Genomic DNA, 19846 nt, shown 5'->3' with positions numbered 1-19846 from the left:
GGAAAGGACCAAGGTGACTCTCAGCCACTGCAGAGTCCTTTGGAGCCCTGGGGTAAGGATGACAGCCCTTTGGTTTCTGTTTAGAGTACTCATCTCACACTGCTTCTCAGCTGAACTGGGTGGTCCTTTGTGATTCTTTGTGGCACTCTTGGAGGGTCATGTTTTAACAAATCAGAATCAACAGCTGGAATCTAGGTAGCCTTTGCTTCTCTGGCCTGCTAATAAGCCGTTCTTTGCTTTGCAGCTTGGATGCTGACATCTGGAAGAAGTTTCTGTCTCGCCCAGCCCTGCCATTTATCTTGAGGCTTCTTCGGGGGTTGGCCATGCAGCACCCTGCCACCCAGGTGAGTAGCCAGCCTGCATGTATGCCTTATTCTGGAGACAGGACATGTAGAGTGAGGGAACCATACACTGTCTCCTCATCTCCCAGGACTGAGGAAGATAACTGCCTCGATAGCCTTGAGACATGACTTGCCCTGATATGTGAGACTTCTAGAGTGGAAGACACTCTCGGAGGTCATCTGGCTCAGCTCTCTCTGGGAGGGATTAAGTTCCATTTGTGATTTCCTCCTTCAACTCATTCCTATGTGGGGCTTCATTATCTCACAGGGCAGCTGAGCAGCAGTTGGACTGTGAGTGTGACTGGCCCAAGTGTAAAACAGTTTCGTTTTCTGGCCACAGTCACTGGGACATTAGGAATATCATCACCCCGTTTTCTGCTCTGTGTCAGGCAGCTGAAAACTTCTGCTCAGAGAGGCCCACCTGTTCCCCTCTGTAGCTCATTCCTGATAGCTGCCCATGGGCCAAGGCAGCTGTTATCACTCACAAATCCTAACTGACCTGGGCAGGTGGCCAGGCTGGGGTTTTAAAAAATGGAACTTTTTATTTCAAGGTAATTATGGATTGACATGAAGTTGTTAAGAAATAATACAGAGATGCCTGGCTGGTGTGACTCAGTGTTTGAGCGTCGACCTATGAACCAGGAGGTCATGGTTAGATTACTGGTCAGGGCACATGCCTGGGTTGTGGGCACGATCCCCAGTGTGGGGCATGCAGGAGGCAGCTGATTGATGATTCTCTCTCATCATTGATGTTTCTATCTTTCTCTCTGAAATCAATAAAAAATACATTTTTTAAAAAAGAAGAGAGAAATCATATCTATACCCATTATCTAGTTTCTCTCAATGGTAACTTCTTGAAAAATGGTCATAAATATCACAGCCAGGATGCTGATCTTGGTGCACAATTCAGGACAGTTTCAGCACCACAAGGACCCCTTCCGTTGCACTGTTATAGCCCCACCCACCTTCCTGCACCCCCACGCCTCTGACCCCCGGCACCCACTGATCTGTTCTCCATTTCTATAGTTTTGTCATTTTAAGAATGTCATATAAATGCAATCACACAGCATGTAACCTTTTTGGAACAGTGAATGGATTCAGCAGAGATCTAGGAGGTAGAATGAATGGACTTGGAGGCTGATTGCACCTGGGGAGAGAAGAAGCTAGATTATTCAAGAACCCTGCTCAGTTTTTGGATTGGGTGACAGGGTGAAGGTGGTGCTATGAAGGAGGTGAGCTTAGGACAGGTCTGCTGATAACCAGGCTTATTCTTAGTTACTAAACTGAATTACTTAGTTACTAAACTGGGGGTTTGAAGTGAGGTGGGCAGAATTCATTAGGTCAGACCAGTGGTTGGCAAACTCATTAGTCAACAGAGCCAAATATCAACAGTACAACGATTGAAATTTTTCTTGAGAGCCAAATTTTTTAAACTTAAACTTCTTCTAACGCCACTTCTTCAAAATAGACTCACCCAGACCGTGGTATTTTGTGGAAGAGCCACACTCAAGGGGCCAAAGAGCCGCATGTGGCTCGCGAGCCGCAGTTTGCCGACCACTGGGTTAGACTCTCAACATATAGTCTGTCCTCCTAACTGGAATGGAAGCTTCAGGAGGATACAGTCTTTGTTTCCCCAGCACCTAGAACACTGCCTCACACAGTAAACACCAGAGTGGTGAGTGTGGGCTATCTCACCATAGGCAGTTGAACTACGGGCTTGGCATTTAGGAGCTTGAGACACAGGATGCCCTGTAATTTTGCTGAGCTGCATATTTGAAGCCATGAGAATAGATTTATGAGCTAGTGAGTGATCTGATTGAGTGCTGAGCTTTCACATTGCAAGTTGGCTTTGTTGTTTTCAACTTATTGTCAAATATGTAGTAATTGTCATCAATTCACTTGTGATGTGGGTGGTGCAGAGTTCAGTGAAATGCTGCTGTTCCCTGTGAGCTCACCTGGAGAGCTTTTTCAAACGACACCTGCCTTCAGTGTTCTGATGGTCTTCGACCCCAGTTCAGAGCGTGGTGCTATAGCTCATTGATTGCCAACCTTCTCAAGCACAGTGGCTTCTTGTTAATACATTTTTAGGTGTTTTCTTATCTCCAGTCCCACTTGTAGTTGTACCTCTAGTATCCAGAAGTTGAGAAAACTGTGCTCCTGAGTATGGTGGCCCCAGATGAAGACCTTAGCACAGTCCCCATGAACCTCAAGGGCCTGCTAAGCTTGGTGGTCACTGAGTTCACCACTTAGGACTCATCAGTTGCTGCTTCTCCAGGGAATCTTACCTGCACCCCTTTCCCTGTGCCTGGATGCTTTGCATGTTGTCTCATTTTAATCATCACAGGAGCCCTGGCATTACCCCTGCTTTATAGATAGACATGCTGAAGCTAAAGAGCATAGTGATGAGTCAGAGGTCCTTGGCAGAGCTGAACCCGCCCCCATTTGTCCAAATCTCTCAAAGTTTAGAATGAAAGGATCTGATTGGGCCTCTCTGAGCAAAAGTTTTCAGCTGCCTGACACGAGGTTGTGTACATTCCATCGATTTTCTGAACTTTAAGCTCCTGGGAAGAACACTTATCTACATAACTGGAGGCCTGTGTCTCTCTGGCCCCTTCTTGGCAGGTTCTGATTGGAACTGACTCCATCACAAACCTGCATAAACTGGAGCAGGTGTCCAGCGACGAGGGCATTGGGACCCTGGCAGAGAACCTGCTGGAGGCACTGCGGGAGCACCCTGATGTAAACAAGAAGATTGATGCCGCCCGCAGGGAGACCCGGGCTGAGAAGAAGCGCATGGCCATGGCGATGAGGCAGAAGGCTCTGGGCACCCTGGGCATGACGGTAAAGCCAGTCCCTGAGTCCCCAGTTCTTGCCACCTTGCTGAGGAGGTGGCCGTGGCACAATGATTGGTAATTTGGGACAGAGCTGGGGTTGGGCATGGTGAAGCTGAAGGCTGGACGGAGGAAGAGGGTGTGCTAGGCCCTTTACCTTGCTAATCTTCCCAACAACCCTCAGAGCTGTGACTGTTACTGTTCTGTCCAGATGAGACTCAGATACTAAGGGACTTTAGTTCATAAAATGGTGATAGCCATTGTTTATCGAGGATTTACTATCAGCACTGTGCTTATGCAACTTACTTAAAGATTTTATTTAAGCCTTCATGTGGTTCTATAAGGTATTATTATACCCATTTTCTAGATGAACTAATTGAGGCTGAAAGGTGAAGTAAATAAGCCAAGGCACATAACTAATAAATGGTTGACAGTATTTGAACCCCGGTCTGTGTATATGAAGGGCTCTGTGCTGTTTTCACTGTCCTGAAGCCTTGGAGGAAGCAGTAGGCCTGTGAGAGCCTCCTCCAAGCCAGCAAACTGAGTGTCAGCAGTTTTAAAACTCCCATGGGAACAGTAAATGATTCATAACGCATCAGCCCTTGCCAGCTGAGAGCTGGTATTGCTGGCACAAAGAAGGGGCTGTTTTGGTGGCAAGTGGCGGCTTGCCAGGGTTCCAGCCGGATGGTTTCTCTGCTTCAGTGGTCCTGCAGGAAGAGAATAGCAGGGAATCTGGGTCTTTACCCTCATTAGTAGCCAACTGAAGAGATTCCTTTTGATGCAGCCATCCCTTAGTGTATGTGGAGGGTCAGCCCTGTCCTTGAGCATCCCCGAGCTAGGGTTGGGGGGGAGGAGGGTAGAAATGCCCTTCTGACATGCCACCTGGGGTTCCCCCAACAGACAAATGAAAAGGGCCAGGTCGTGACCAAGACGACGCTCCTGAAGCAGATGGAAGAGCTGATTGAGGAGCCGGGCCTCACGTGCTGCATCTGCAGGGAGGGGTACAAATTCCAGGTACAGCTCTGGGCCTGGGCCTGGAGGCCCAGCCTGCTTGCTTGCTCTGGTAGTGGCCCTCGCATGCAGGCCTTTTGTTCGTAGATTGGCCAAGGCTTGCTTCTTGGCCACTCTTCTTTAAAGGCAGGAAGGCACACTGCCTTCATCATCATCATGATCGTAGACAACAAGCATGCATTGGATTCTGTCTTGCTAGGTCCCATGCCCAGAGCTTTATGTAATTTTATCCTTCAACTTGTAAAAAGTCCTTTTTTTGGCTGAGAACAAAGGTCATGGGACAGAGCCAGAATTCTGGGCTTTTAAAAACATACCATGCTGTTTCCATTCAGGACACCTGAGGAGATCAGGCTCCCCCAAACTAGATTCTTACCTGAAAGGAGCAGCAAGTGACCTGTTTGCTCCCCTAAAGGCCTAAAAGGGGTCCCCTTTCTCTAGCCTCTGTTGACTACTTGGCACCTGAACTATTGAAGGGCTGTACCCTGGACCACAGGCCTTTAAGTCCTGCTGTAACACAGGCTCTTTGGAGCTGCCCGATAATTTTTGAAAAGCAACCGACTTATCAAGAAGGCACTTTATTCATTTTAAAGTAAATAAAGCAAAAAGAAAAGAAGGGCAGTTTAAACATACATTTCTGTCTTCCCACCTGCATAGCGTCTGCTTTAGTTTGGTTGCTTCTCTCACTCCGCATCTCACTGCCCAGCCTAGTGCTTAACCACGAGCCTGGGGTGCTGGCTGTCACCCCCTCTCCTGGAGTGTCCATGCCTAGGAGGGTAGGCATTGGGTCCCTTCAGCTCTGCTTCACCTGCTTCCAGAGCCTCCCTGGAGTTTCTCCTCACCTCTCTTCCTTGTTCTGTTGTCTGCAGCCCACAAAGGTCCTGGGCATTTATACCTTCACCAAGCGGGTAGCCCTGGAGGAGATGGAGAATAAGCCCCGGAAACAGCAGGGCTACAGCACCGTGTCCCACTTCAACATCGTGCACTACGATTGCCACCTGGCAGCCGTCAGGTAGGCCCTGGCTCTGGGGACGGGCTCCCTCAGTGGGCCTCTCCCTGATCTGGGCTTCAGCTCCAGACCTCCGTTACTTCCCAGGTGTGGGCAGCTGCCAACCCTGAAGTTTTAATGCTGTTCCTTAGTCTCTGGGGAGTAGGGTGTTCTACCTCTAACCATATAGGCTGAAGATATAGGAAGATACATGTGGCTTTTGGCCCAAGGCTGGTGAAAGCAATGTTACTTACCTGAAGCAGTGAAGCCTGCATTTGCTATATCACAGTTACACTTGGCTAATTCTCTGTGTGGAGTCAGGAGCATGGGCTAACTTCCTTCGTGTTAGCAAACCCTCTCCACTCCACTTGCCCAGGTGCCTGGTTGCCCAGTTAATTCCAGCAGCCACTCATCCCTGCTCTCCTCCCATCCAGGCTGGCTCGAGGCCGGGAAGAATGGGAAAGTGCCGCCCTGCAGAACGCCAACACGAAGTGCAATGGGCTCCTTCCGGTCTGGGGACCCCACGTCCCTGAATCAGCTTTTGCCACTTGCTTGGCAAGGTGAGTGCTGAGCATTTTGCATGGTAGGAAAGGGGATTCCCAGGAGATGGGGGCAGTCATCTTTCAGCCCAGCCTGTGGTGAGACCATTTCCTGTTGCCTTCATTGGGAATCCCTGTCTCTGCTTGCTGGCAAGGGGCTGTTCGGAACAGAGGGCACTCTGCTGAGATACCGGCACCCTCAGTGTCTGTGCACCATGGAGAATTGCTAGTTATTCACTACTCTCCACCTTTGTTGATCTAAGGACATCAGACCCGTGATGCCTGACTTGGTCCCTCAGGCCAACATTTCCCAGAGTTCACTTCTACGGTATATGCCCCTGAGGGTTAAATAATAAAAATTAATACCTCAGTGGCATGGGCTCCCTTGTCCTAAAATGCAGAGTAGCTGAAGCTTCTGTGAAGCCCTTGCCTCTGACTGCTGCCTTGTGGAGTGGTGCCCACCACAGGTCCTGGTTTTAAAGCTCAGGGATGAAAAGGTACTTACATAAAACTGGTACCCGGTAGTAGTAATGATGGAAATAACAATGGGCAGTATTGGAATGCTTACCATGTGCTATTGTTAGACACACTCTACAGATGAGAAATTGTGGCACAGAGAGATTGAGTAACTTACTTGAGGTCACATAGTTAATAAGGCGTAATAGATTATAATGTAAATTGACATAGAAAAAGCCTTTTTTTGGAGTTTGGGGAGATGATTCTTAGAATATATTTCCTGGTCAGTCAGAAGGGATAAGTTCTACCTTTCTTATTCCAAAATGTACTTCTAGATGTGGCCATAATATGTTCTATGACCTTGGTCTCTCAAGAAGTGGGTCCCTCAAAACCAGTGGGTTCTCATCAAAGCTTGGAGAGCATCACTTTTAGTCACAGCAGAAGTGAAACGTCCTCTGCCTTCTCTTCCTACTGGCTCAGTCCTTGCCTTCGACTCTCCCTTTCATCCCGCTGTCCATTTGTGCAACCTGTGCAGCCAACAGGGAAGGGGGTTTCCACCAGGGACTTGCTTCTGTTTCAGCGCTTGTTCTGCTCCCTCCCAGGCACAACACTTACCTCCAGGAATGCACGGGCCAGCGGGAGCCCACGTACCAGCTGAACATCCACGACATCAAGCTGCTCTTCCTGCGCTTCGCCATGGAGCAGTCGTTCAGCGCGGACACCGGCGGGGGTGGCCGGGAGAGCAACATCCACCTGATCCCGTACATCATTCACACTGTGCTTTACGTCCTGAACACGTCAGTATCTCGCATCCCACTGGGCAGCATCCAGCTGACCCAACACCTCCCATGTGTCCATATTCACCTTAGTTAGTTCCAGAGCCAGTGCCTAACCTAAGGCAGCCTTTGCTGAAGGAGGAATGTTCATCCACAGCTTTTAGGTGACTCCCTTCTAAAACTGTCCCATCTCCCACTGTGGGCAGCCAAGGGACTGACCTTCAGCTCAGAGAAGACAGAAACGGGGAGAAGCCAGACCGTCAAAACTTCTACTTCCGTGTAGCCTCTACTTCTACTTCTACTTCCAACACTCTCTTCTCTTGGGTGGGAGAGGTGGTAGGTTGGAGGTGCCCACAGTTACTTCAAGGTGTTGCAGGGGATGGTGTCACATGTAGGGGATGTGGCAGAGCCAAGAACCTGTTTCATAAGTGGAAACTGGACTTGCTTCCCCTGTTTTCTCTCCAGTGAGTAATGCTTCTGGCAAGTGTGAGGGGAACGGAGGGAGTGTTAAGATTATCTGGGAAAGTCAACTGACAAGGAAGGCAGCCAGGAAAAATTAGATTGTATTTTATCCGGATGTACATTAGCGGTAGTTAGGTTGATATGTGAAAGTACAATTTTAAAGAAGCACTCGGGTAGAGAATAATATTCTTTTATTCCACCCCAGACTTCAAAAGCAGATTTAATATACTTGAGCTCTTAGGTTTGATTTATTAAATGGTTTCATATTTTAGGCCCCAGACCTATTGGGCAAAGAACTGACAGGCTGTTGTACAGTCACGCAGGCAGCTACAGTTCCGTTTAGGCAACAGGACAATCTGTCTCTTGTTCTTGCTGGTCTTCTCTCTTCAACAATGTTATCTTCTGCTTCCCTCCTATTTCCTTGTGAGTTAAATGGCTGACCTCCAGACCACAGGTTTCATTGTTAAAAAGATGCACAGGTGGGTCTCCATCAGTGCATTACATCACCCGCTAAACTGTTTAGACTGTTACAAGAAACACCTGCATTGCTGACAGCACAAATGTTCCCAGCCCCAAACTGCTGCAGGCCTGAGCACTAATTGCGTGTTGTAGCCTTGGACAGAGCCCTTGGCTTTTGCAGAGACATGTCTCTTGTTGACAGCTAGGAGGTAGAGTGGACTGTTCCCCGGGGCGGAGAGCTGACCCAGGGCGGGGAACCGGCACATTTGCCTGGCAGAACAGAGCCGGTGATTTCAGGTGTCACTGAATGCTAGACATTTTAACTCTTCTCAAGCCTTGCCAGTAGTGAGGGAGTTGGCTGTGTCATTGTTATCTTGGTCAGTTCCAGGCTGACCTGGAAGCTTTACTGAGAGGCACTCTCTTATCCGCAAACTGCTTTCCTAGTCACTCCACATTGCCCCTGGCTTGGCCACGGGGCGGCTGAGGGGGTGACTGCCTTTGGTGGACCATTTGTGTATGAAGGCAAGTGTGTGACACCGTGATCCAGAGCAGAGTTGAGCAGGTCTGCAGTGGCAGAAAGCCTCTGATTCCCAGTTCAGGAAAATCGAGTTGAGTTTACTCACCGTTCCCTCTGCGCCACTCTTCAGAGAGCAGGTGTGCTCGCACTGCGCCCTGCTTCCCACAGCCAGTGGGGCAGTGCTGTCTGCACATCTGGTAACTGATTCTGTGTCTCCTAGTGCTGTGTGGTTCATCTCGCGGCATTAGGACAGGGCATCAAGCACTCCTGGTTTGAGAGCACCATCTGGATTATAAGGAGAGAGTAGCCAGAAACACCTGATCGGGGGGGCTCCATGCTCTCATTGCCACGTCAGTGACCACTGCCAAGGCTTCGTCCTGGAGGGAAGAGAGTTAAATAATGCTGGGTAGACTCTGGGCCAGGCGGCCTGGGTTCACAGCCAGTTCTTTCACGCCCCAGTGTGTGACTTTGGGCAAAATATTTTCTCTGTGCTGTAGTTCTGTGAGACTGGGATAGTGCTGGTACCTGTTCCAGGGTTATTGTGAGGATGTCCACATGAAGCTCTTAGAAGGGTTCCTGGCGTTAAAGTTCATGATCTCATCATCCCTGCAGCTTAGGCAAGATTTGGAACAAGAAGTGGCGCTTGCCTGGAAGAAGCTGTTCTATTGAAGGGGAGAGGGCACAGACACAAAGGGAAACAAACAACACGGCAAGCCGTGGAAAGCAGTGGTGTAGATGGAGTGTGAACAACTTGGCTGTAATAAGACCACGCTGCATCAGGGAGTGCAGGCGGCGGGCTCAGAGCCAGAGATTCAGGATTCACATTGGCTCCATCACCTCCTGCTTGGTGACCTTGGGCAAATCACCGTGGTAAAAAGGTGCTAGCTGTCACCTTCGAGGGTTCTGAGGTCACTGGTGGTGGAGTGTTTGTGGAGGTGCTCAACCCGCAGGTTGCTCAAGCCAGCAGTTGTTTGGAATTCTGTCAGAGCTGAGCTGGGGGTGGGGAAGGGCCAAGGAAGATGCCACTAAGAGGGGCTTGGCAGGGAAGCAGCAGCACTTGGAGAGGTGGGAGGGGACAGGAGTGTGTGTGGTCTGTGATCCAAGCGTTCAGGACACCTAAGAGAAGAGGAGAAATTGAGCACACCCCCCTCCCCTGTTGCTACTGGTCCCTGGCGCCTGCCCTGGTTTCATCGTGCCCTTTTGTTCTAGAACCCGAGCAACTTCCCGAGAGGAGAAGAACCTGCAGGGCTTTCTGGAGCAGCCCAAGGAGAAGTGGGTGGAGAGTGCCTTTGAAGTGGACGGGCCCCACTATTTCACAGTCTTGGCCCTCCACATCCTGCCCCCCGAGAAGTGGAGAGCCATGCGTGTGGAAATCCTGCGGAGGCTGCTGGTGACCTCTCACGCCCGGGCAGTGGCTCCAGGAGGAGCCACCAGGTTAGTACCTGCTTCAGGGAGCCGCCTCCTGCCCCCTGTTGCCTGGACGGTGTATTCCCAGTGTGTGAAAACGGCCAGGCAATGTGTGTGCGCCAAGGGAAGGCAGGCTCACTTGACTCAGTCATTGGTCCTGGCCCCTCTCCATCTGCGAACCCAAGTCTAGGCCCGATGGCTGGCAGGTGCCTGCCCACCTTGGGTCTGGTGTTCAGCCACTAAAGAGGCTGAGCCAGGCTTAGCTCCGTGCACCATTTCTAGAGGAAGCCAGCCAGGCACAGGACGAGGAGGAGCATTCGGGCCTCTGGGAGTCAGACAGGTGACAGGTTTCCCAGGCGGCTGGTCTGGCATAAACTAGGAAAACCTCCATATGGCTGCGGTTGGGGAGTTTCTTTTCTGATCATTAAAAAATGCTCGTCATCTCCCTCCTTGGTCACGTTCCTGTCCTGACCTTGCCATGTTCCACAGCTCTTCTTTCTCTCCTGTTAATGTGGACACCTCCCAAAGCAGGAAGTGGTCTTTGTTTTCATGGCCTTGTGCTGCGATTTGGGTTACATGGGAGGTGTCTTGAGAGAAACATCTGCAAGGAAGCCCTTGAGATGCCCACATGGATTGTCCCACACTCAGTGGACTCCGTGGGCACCACCCTTGGCTCTCAGTGGCTTGTGCAGGCTCTGCCTGCCCTGCGCGGCAGAGTAGGGGCGAGTTTGTCAGCTTGCTTCTGCCACTGGAGGAAAATCTTCCCTCTGGGAGAGCTGTCCTTGGGAGTTTGCTTTCGCTGCATCCGAGGGAACATTTCCACATTTGTAGGCTGAGGGGGGCCTTCAGGCCCTTGATAGTGACAGACCAAGTGGAAACAGCCAGTGCCTGAATTGGCACACTTGGTATCCTTACTTCCATCAGCTCTGCTTTACCAAGGGTTGCTAGTCAGGCCTCACGCCCGCAGGGAGGCTGGGTCGGAGCTCTGTTGAGTCAGGCCAGCATCAGCTTCTTTGTGTGGAGCAGGAGGGGTGAGTCTTGTTAGATTCCTATCTAACCCCTGCCCCCATTCCAGGCATATCACTTCCAGTGTTCCCCGAGAGACCGAAGCATTCATAGTTTAACTAGCCGTCAGAATCACAAGTCAGATCTGGCGGATACCAAGTTGTTGATAAGTCAGGCTGGCCTGCTTCCCTAGCACATAAAGTGGCATTTACTGGGCACAAGCTCTCAGTGGCAGGTGTGAAATCTGAGCCCACAGGAGCTGTTTTGCTTTCAATTAGGAGACTGGAATTCATTACTGTCCCAGGCGGTTAAGGAAAAGCCGATTTGGTCACAGCTTAATTAGGCAATCCAGTGCGAGCTATACTCAGGAGTTGCCATCTTCTCTGTAGCAGTTTAGTCACCTTTACTAATTAGCCTTAAATAATTAAGTTGGGCAGGGTTATTCAGGATTCCTGCTTACCAAGGCAAAACAGTCACAGAGAAGGACCGACCAAACTTGGTGTGATGTGGGGGCGTGATCGGGGTGCTCCTGAAACAGCCTGGAGGAGGAGCTGGGCATGAGCACGGTATTGGGACAGCCTCCGGGGAGAGGCCTCGCTGGGAGGATTTTAGAGGGTGTCATCTCGCTGGTTGGGGTAGTGTCACTGGCGCAGGCTCTGTACATTGTGGAGTGGGAGGCAGTGGCAGACACACAAAAATGTGGCTCTAGGCATCTGCCCAAGAGAAGTTGACCTCTTCTGCATGTTTCACATTGGAGGAGAAAGGTCCTCTGCCTGGGACTTGCAGGGACTTCAGCCTGGGACTTCCTCTTCATGTTGTTTTACAGAGAAATGGGTCATCGGCCTCATCCTCAGGCCCACTACACAGTGGTTTCACTTTAGGCTGTGGCATCCTCAAGCTGGCAGGCACGGGAGAAAGGGCATAGGGAGGAGGGAAGGTTCAGGAAGCATATTTCAGCAAATGGAATTCTCCTTTTACTATTACTTTACTTTTAAAGAATTTATATTTACTGATTTTTAAGTGTGATGGTCTGTGCCATGTGACACTGTCCCTTTACCTGAGGCCCATACGGTATAGTTTTAGCTTCTATAAGTAGCATCTATGCTTGTCTGATGTTTATGATTCTTGTACACACATACATACACACACACACACACACACACACACACACACACACACTCTAATACTGAATTCTAGTCCCGTTAGTTATGGGCTCTGTACATCGTGTTCTGAGGTATACAGCATTCCCATCACAAGGGTTCAACTACCCTTTACTTACTACAGATGTGAAACCAGTTTGCAAACAATAACCTCTTGTAGATTTGGGTGCTGGAAACCAATTCTAGCCCCGCTACGCCACTCCCTATGCAGCAAGGAGTCTAGTCTTCTGTATTTCACAGTGGCTGCACCTGGTATAAGCGTTCCCCACCGGCAGTGCCTGCCGAGGGGGCAGTGGATGTGGTCGCAGAGAGCCCCGTGTTCTGAGGGACTGGCTGGTCCTTAATCCTCAGCTGCATCATGGGATTAAGTAGGGGCAGGCGATACTGGGTAGAAACGAAGAGGTGTGGTGAGCAGCTCGCTCGGGATTATCCCGGCATTGGGAGGTGTTGGGCGGTTGTGTCCTCCATCCTGGACGTTACCATTGCTCATCGCCACTTTCCCACCAGCTCGCTGCTTTCAACACAGCACGTGTTGACAAATTGCTGTGTGTGGTGGCTTTAGGTCTGCTGACTAACAACTCTCCCAGACTGAGGAGGACCTTGTTTCCTACCTCATCTACTAGATCCCATCAAGTCTGGAGCTCGTGGGGTTACACACAGCAACATGTGAGTCCTCGGCCTCTCCTAAGGCAGTCGCCTTTCAGTTGTCATGTCGCAACTGTGTCTCCCTTTCTTCCGATCTACCCTGATTTGGAGGAGAGTCCGTGCTAAAGCTGAATATTTCAGGGAACGTTTTTGTAGTAAGTAAATCACTGGCTTCAGAAGGTCCACTGAGACAGGCAGTGGCTAGAACTGAGTGACCCCAGATTACCGTGACTCTCCCCCTGCTCCCCCATGCTTTGCCCTCTCCTGTGAGGGCCCTTCCAGGGCCTGCATGACATGCAATGGGATGTTCTTTTCAGGCTGACGGACAAGACAGTGAAGGACTACTCTGCTTATCGCTCCTCCCTTCTCTTCTGGGCCCTCGTCGATCTCATTTACAACATGTTTAAGGTAAGGGTGCCATTGGAGGCTCAGTAGTGTCTGCAAGGGTATCAGGTGATGTGTTGCTGGCTCTGACCCTGCCTCAGCCGACAGGTGGCTGCTCCTCCACCGGCCTCTCCCAAGAAACCAGCGCACCCACTGTGGGAAGGGGTTTACACCAGCCTAGACCCTTGCGTGTCTGTGCTCACTCCACCACCTGGTCTGGGGCCTGCTGTAGACCTGCTTCTGCAGGAAAATCTTCCCTCCCGAGTCACCTTTGTGTGCTCTTGTCCCCCCAGTTTCGTTAACTCCATTGCCCTGTTGAGTGTGACTTATTCCAGCCCAGCTTACACTCCTCTCTGCCTGGAAGGACTCAGGGTTTGGGTGGCTCCTGTCATAATCTGAATGAAACAGCTCAATTAAGGCATCTTGACGAGTCCCTTTTCTTTGGGAAATGCAGGTGTGACGTGTGGGGAGGAAAGAATGCAGTCACTTGTTGTAGCTTGTAGGTTCAAGTGACCCAGTGTGTAATGAAGGGGCTGTAAGAGGAGTGAAGTGAAGTTTTATTGTTCCTGGAAGCAAAACACATCCTCTAGGGAAAACTCTGATGTACATAGGAGGGCTCTCCTTTCACGGGCTGATGTGGCTGCCTGACTCGAGGCATTAAGTCATCCCTCCTTACCCCCCGGCCTGTCTCCTGTTTGTTCTTGTAGAAGGTGCCTACCAGCAACACAGAGGGAGGCTGGTCCTGCTCCCTAGCGGAATACATCCGCCACAACGACATGCCTATCTGCGAAGCTGCTGACAAAGTCCTGAAGACGTTCCAGGACGAGTTCATGCCAGTGGAGACCTTCTCGGAGTTCCTCGACGTGGCTGGTCAGTGTCAAGGTTCTGTCTCTCAAAGATCTTCTGCAGCAAAACTGGTTTGTCTTAGTGGGGCTGGCCATAGCCTGTATCTTCACATGTCAGATAACCCAGGTGAGAACTCGCCTGTCGGCCACCAAAAGCTCTGCACTGGGCTGCCCGCTGCATTTCCCTGTCTGCAAGGCAGCCCTGGTGAGGTAGGCCTGTGGACATCCCCACTTTGCAGGTGGGGTAACTGAGGCGCTGAAGAGTAACTACGTCTACAGTGGGGCATCTCTGCAAATTGGTAGAGCCCCCTTGTGATTCCTGGCTTTTTATGACAGCTCAGGGAAGGACCATGGAGCTTACCTGTCTTTCCTGCCTCTTATGTCACAGCTGCCTCTGGGGAGATGCGGAAAATTTCAAATCTGATTCTTAAATGGTGAACATCAAAACACCAGAGCAAAGAGCATCTATGACTGTAAGAATACGGCAACACTTTGAGGTCTTGTCATATGAGACATCCTCAGTTCCTTATCCCTCAGTTAGTAGACATGAAGTTCATTGTCTTTCCTGTGTATAGATTCCTTATACAACAGACATGTATTTTAATTGCAAATACATTAAAAGTTGCTTGGATTTCATAACCAAGCATCAGGTGGCCACAGGGGGAGGTGACGTGAGCCGCTGTCTGGGAAAATACACCTCAGACCACAGATCTGGTGCCCTCTCCGGCCGTGGGCGCTGTTGCCTTACAGCCCTTGTCACTGCTGTCTGTCCAGTGTAGGGCTCCCGGGGCCGAAGCAGAGGGCCCACACCAGCCTGACTTTTGGGAGCTTATGTTGTTTTCCCCTGACGCTCATTGTGGGAATGCTGTGACGCGTAAAGAAGCAGGGGAAACATTTCCCCAATCCCACTAATACTTTTCTGTTTGTCTTTGTCCTCTGGGAACTAAACTCTCAAGGGTTGGAATGATGCTCCGTGTGAATCTCTTTCCTCCCAGCTCAGCCCCAGCTGATGGAGTTCCCCAAAGCCTGGCACTGGCATTTTGTCCTTTGCGGTGGCCTTGGTGGGAGCTGTGCTTTGGGATGGCCTTTGTCGGTGCCCTCTGTTATCAGAGGTCACGTGCTAGCCCAACCTGCCCCCCCCCCCCCCATTCCTTTGTTAACTTCACCAGGCGCTCCCACGTGCATCCTCCAGCCTTGACTTCCTACCTTAGCCACTCTCCCTGCTTTCTTCCCAGGAAGTGACCCCTACAGATATGAGGTAGCCTGTGTATGTGTGTCCTCAGGGCCGAGCACTGTGTTTGTCACCCAGGGGTCTGGTGAATGGACTAGTAAACCAAGACTGTCAGTGTGAGTGTACGAGTCTGAATAAGAGGAGGGGGTGGGCCAGGCAAGGAAGGTGGCCAGCTCAGTTCAGGGCTTTGCGTCAGCCCCGGGACTGGTGGCAGCACCCCGGCCCGAAGCAGGGGAGTACAGAGAGGCTCTGGCCTTCACTTGGAGATCCTGTTTTCACAGTGTGACTTCATTACTTTGTTTAAACTGGTAGAAAATCTCAGACCATCAGACACACCATACTTGAATGCAAGGACAGAGACACCTTCCAAAACCAACATGAGATGGTGCCACCCTTCCCTGCGTTGCGCAGACCTGGGGAGAGGATTTCCGTTTGCATGCTGCTGGGCCTTGGGGGGATCACTTGTGAGGGAGGGGCAGGGGCAGCGGGGGACCTGATGCTGATTGAGCACCTTCTGTCACTGGCGTTTTCACATACATGCCTGATGTCATCCCCACAGTGATGAAGCAAGGACTCGTCACTGTCCCTGTGTGAGAGTTGAAGAAACGGAGTTTCTGAGCATAGGCAGCTGCTCAAGGCCCAGGGCTGGTGGCTAAGGCTCCGATGAGCCCGGGTCCTACACCCTTCTCTGCCCTCCAGCCCTCCAGGGCGGTGGTGTGCACCTTTCCCAGTAGAGGTCCTTTTGAGAATGAGGGGAGGGCTGCGGACACTTCCTTTCCGTTTACACGGTGGTCCACGGACCGGGCTAGAACTGCTCCGGGGGATTGTGGGCCAGCCTCTGCCCCTGTCCCACCCTCACACAAACGGCAGTGCCGGTTCCGGAGCAGCCGCCTCTTCCAGAACATGGCGCGGTGACTCTCGCCCCAGTCATGGCCGAGCCTCCAGCCAGCAGCTGTCAGAACTTGTTGGAGTACAGTGTGTTCACTTCGAGGATGCGGCAGCCATGACTCATGGGCTGGGGGCTATGCGTTCCTGCTCCTAACAGCCTCTGCCTCTGTTTGCAGGCCTACTATCAGAGATCCCCGATCCAGAGAGCTTCCTGAAGGACCTATTGAACTCAGTCCCCTGACATCCCCGGAACCGCTGCTGACCCTCTGAAGCTGGCTGGCCTCCGCCCTCTGTGTCCTTCCCTCCTGTGCATCGATTCCCCACTGGACGCTACACCAGTACGCTCCTTCCTCCCTCCCTCATCTTTCTCGGAGTGGCTTGGGGTTTTTAGGCTTCCTGTTTTATCTTGTGTGTGTGGTGCACTAGCTATGAAGTTGTTTGTAACCCGAGCCACGGAAGGACTTGTACATACCTAGGAGCCATGAGTTGTCCTGGCCAACTTAATACTTGAGTGTGCCCATCTTGAGAAATAAACGAATGACTTAATACACATTGAAAAAGAAGGTGTTGACTGCTGCTTAAACCCGTCCTTGGTGACACGGGCCACACTTTTCCTGGGCTGCCCAGCCCTTCCGATGTCAGTACAGGAAGACTGGCCTGGCAGCATCGCCCTCTCTGGGCCTCTTGTCGGCATCAAATGGAGCCTGTCTGTTTCCGGCAGCAAGTGGGGGCACCGCATTTGATGAATATGATCTTTCCTAAAACAAACCCCTTGGCCTCTCAATGTTTTGGCCTTAAGAGCTGGAACCCAAAGACACGTGGAGCCCGATGGTTTTCTAGTCCTCGGCGGAGGGCAGGCCCCGTAGGGCACTAGCCTTTCTGCGACAAGCGCATCGACACTCCTGCCCACTGTGAATCGGGGATCCTTGGGCGACTTCTCTTCAGGGTCGCTACTTGGGAGAGGGCCTGGGGTAGACTTAGAACAAGGAGCAGCTGCGCTTCGCCGCACTTCCCTCTACCGGGCCCAGTGTGTACGGTTATTTCTAGCCTTTCTGACAGCCCTTCAGGAAAGGGCCACTGAGCCAGCGTCGCTTGCCAGGGGCTGCCCACCGGGGCTGCCAGGGCGGCAGGTCTGTGCCTCTGACGCTGTGTCCTCAAGCACTGTGGCTCCTGTCCCTGGGGCCTCGGGACCTGCCTCCCCAGCTCCTGGGCAGCGTTCCTCTCTATTGAAGCAGCGAGGCTGCCCCAGCTGGCCCTGGGAGGAAGAGCTCGCCATGCCGTCTCCTCACCTCCATGACTGCTCTGCCGCTGCTTCTACGACGGACAGACTCCCCTGTCTGGATGTCCAGTGTATGTGGCTCCATCCTCAGGCCAGACCATTTGGGACAGGCGGTTCCTCTGGGCCCGTTTCAGAGATTTCCACAGCCAGGACCTCATGCCTCTTCCCAGAGCCTCTGACGAAGTCGCCACAGGCAGCGTGAGTGTTGTGCTTGGGGCCTTCCCAGAGAGACGAAAGGCGTTGGTTGCGAGAGCCCAGCTGGCAGCCCTGGCAGACGAGCGTGTGTGATTGTGTGCACAGATGCACGTTGGCATTGGCGCTGGCATTGCTGGGGCGATGGGCTTCTGAGGGACAGACTTGGCTGAAAAAGGGGCGCAGCATCGCCCAAGCCGTGTCAGGTGCTCACTTCATTCAGCTCCATCGCCTCCTGTATGCAGTCTCCATGCCTGTAAGCGGAAGTTGTGTCTGCGGGGTAGGGTGGTTGCCAGGCTTACATGAGATTGTCTGCCTGCTATGTAGTAAAAAAATGGCTGCTCTTACTATTAATGAATTCACTTTTAGTCTACAAGATTCTGACTTTCTTTACCGAAGCTCCATGTGTCAGTGAGGTCCAGACATGTCTGGAGGAGGCGGATGAAGGACTTGGTCTCAGGGACCCTGACCTCACACACTGAGTACAGCAAGTTCATGCCCTCTTGCGAGCCCCTTGTCTCCCCTGCTCTGAGGGTCTCCCCGAGGGACCATTGCAGGTACACGTAGTGGAGTGGCTGTTATATAACATCCTGGTAGCGAATAAACTGGCAGCTTCTGGGAAGGGCGCGCGGGGAAGGTGCGGGGTGAGCAGGGCTATTTATGCCTGCTTACCAGGTGTCGGCTTGCTGTTCTGTGTGGCACCATTATAGGCTGAGCTGTGTTCAGAGGGACACCTCGGGGCACTGGTGTTGACGTGGCGCCTTCGGGAGCTTAACTGTGGCCTGGTGCTCATGGCAAGGCGTTCACTTCTTTTTTTCCCTCTGCCTTCATTTCTTGCAAAGGCCTCAGAGAAATTTGGCCCCAACCCAAGTCATCAAGCCTCGTGTTTTCACTGTCCCAGCTTCCCACTGCTGCAGTCCCTGACAGACGTGCAGGCAGGGGGGACTCTGAGCCCAGGGCTGGTCACAGCCGCCCTGAAGGACAGACACCAGGCAAAACTCAGTCTCTTCTGTCCCCAGCCGTCTCTGGGCTCATCCCTCTTGGGTTCCTGCTTCTCAACAGGCGACCCCAGCGGGAGTTCAGATGTTCCAGACTGAACTGTGCCTACTGCTGGCTGCAGTGTTTAAGCCCCCCAGTCTGCATTCAGCTGGAAGGCTGGAGCAGAGATGCCACCTCCTTCCCCCTGGAACGCTGAAGCCTCGTGCCTCGGTGGTCTCGCGTCTCTCCTGGCGCCAGCTTCTGAGTTCGGTCTCTATTAGGAGGCCCCTCACCCCCAGTTTCGTTTGCTGTGACACCAGGGTCTGTGCTGGGTTGTTTACGCTTATTTCTCGCATCAACCCTAAAGTTAGGTGGTGGTGTTCCCACCTTACAGATGAGGAAAGGGCCCCAGAGGAAGGGACCTGCCTGCCGCGGAGCCGGGTGCTGAGCGGGGAGGGGGTGGGACTCGGCATGGCTCCACTCACCACCCCACTCGCGTCTTCAGTGTCTGCCTGGCGCAGGTGCCCTGCTGAGTGCACAGCGGGGCATCCACAGTCTGTCCTATGGAGTTTAAATTCCCGCGAGGGGCAAAGGCAGAACGCGTGCATGCCCCAGACTAAACAGACCCATCTCGTGAGCTGACTTAGTCCTGGTTGGCCACCAGATGTGGGCATTGTGGTGCTGGGGATGCGCCAGGCTCCGGAGGGGCCTAGCGCTGCTATGGGGCCGAAGGCAAGTCTCCCCACCTGTCTGTGAGGGTGAGAGTGATGAGCTAACATGGGAGAAAGTCCTAGAATTGGGCACGGCCTGGGCCATCCACTGTGGCTCCAGTGGCCAGTGTGGGTGTGTTCCCGTAGAGAGGAACCGCAGAGTGGCTGAGGTGAGGAGTCACCTCTCCTCACCTCCCGGCTGTCAGGACAGGCGTTCAGCTGGGCCCATGCACGTACACCCACTCATGTGCACATAGACACACACGGCCCAGGCACATGCTTGCCGCACTTGCACGGAGCCCGTTGCGTGGTGATGCTTGTTTGTTCCCCGCGGTTATTTCTGTCTCTGCTGCTCCACGGTCCCCACCCTGGGGGCTCCTCCCTCTCCTGCCCATCCTTGTCTCTTGTCCCATCTCGGAGCCTGGCCCAGGCTTGTGAGCTGCCAACTTGCCCCCTTGGCTCCCCGACAAGCCTGGAGCGGCTGCAAGGCGTGCCCAAGTGCAGAGCTGGCTCCTGCAGCTCAGGGTGTGGGACCTCCCCCGCACCCCAGAGCACTAGGGCTCAGCCTGGGAGGGGTCTGTGCCAAGGACCCCGGGGCTGCAGCAGCCAATGCCCCACCTGTGCCCTTTGCCAATTTCTGAGCTTTGGGGTACACTGACTCCTTTGTTCTAGGGCTGGGACAGCGCGGCGCAGAGAGAGGGCAGGATTGCTGGGGTCCCCGACTTGCATTTCCCATATCCCAGGC

The 19846-nt window shown here is 52.4% G+C and overlaps 1 protein-coding gene across 5 annotated transcripts in view; it reads left to right on the top strand.

Moving 5' to 3' along the window:
- Positions 1-17787, top strand: part of UBR4 (ubiquitin protein ligase E3 component n-recognin 4) — a 127595-nt gene extending 109808 nt beyond the window's left edge. For all 5 annotated transcript variants that reach the window (XM_080654323.1, XM_080654322.1, XM_080654324.1 and 2 more), the window contains 10 exons: positions 245-344; positions 2964-3182; positions 4073-4186; positions 5050-5192; positions 5603-5728; positions 6766-6960; positions 9587-9811; positions 12912-13002; positions 13686-13848; positions 16119-17787. In XM_080654323.1, the coding sequence (XP_080510449.1) occupies positions 245-344; positions 2964-3182; positions 4073-4186; positions 5050-5192; positions 5603-5728; positions 6766-6960; positions 9587-9811; positions 12912-13002; positions 13686-13848; positions 16119-16183 (1441 nt within the window). In that variant the 3' untranslated portion in view covers positions 16184-17787. The remainder of the gene's footprint in view (positions 1-244; positions 345-2963; positions 3183-4072; positions 4187-5049; positions 5193-5602; positions 5729-6765; positions 6961-9586; positions 9812-12911; positions 13003-13685; positions 13849-16118) is intronic.
- The last annotated feature ends 2059 nt before the right edge of the window (positions 17788-19846 follow it).

Source organism: Plecotus auritus (assembly GCF_963455305.1).
Source record: "Plecotus auritus genome assembly, chromosome: 2".
Taxonomy (NCBI): Eukaryota; Metazoa; Chordata; class Mammalia; order Chiroptera; family Vespertilionidae; genus Plecotus; species Plecotus auritus.
This window is presented reverse-complemented; position numbering and strand designations above follow the sequence as displayed.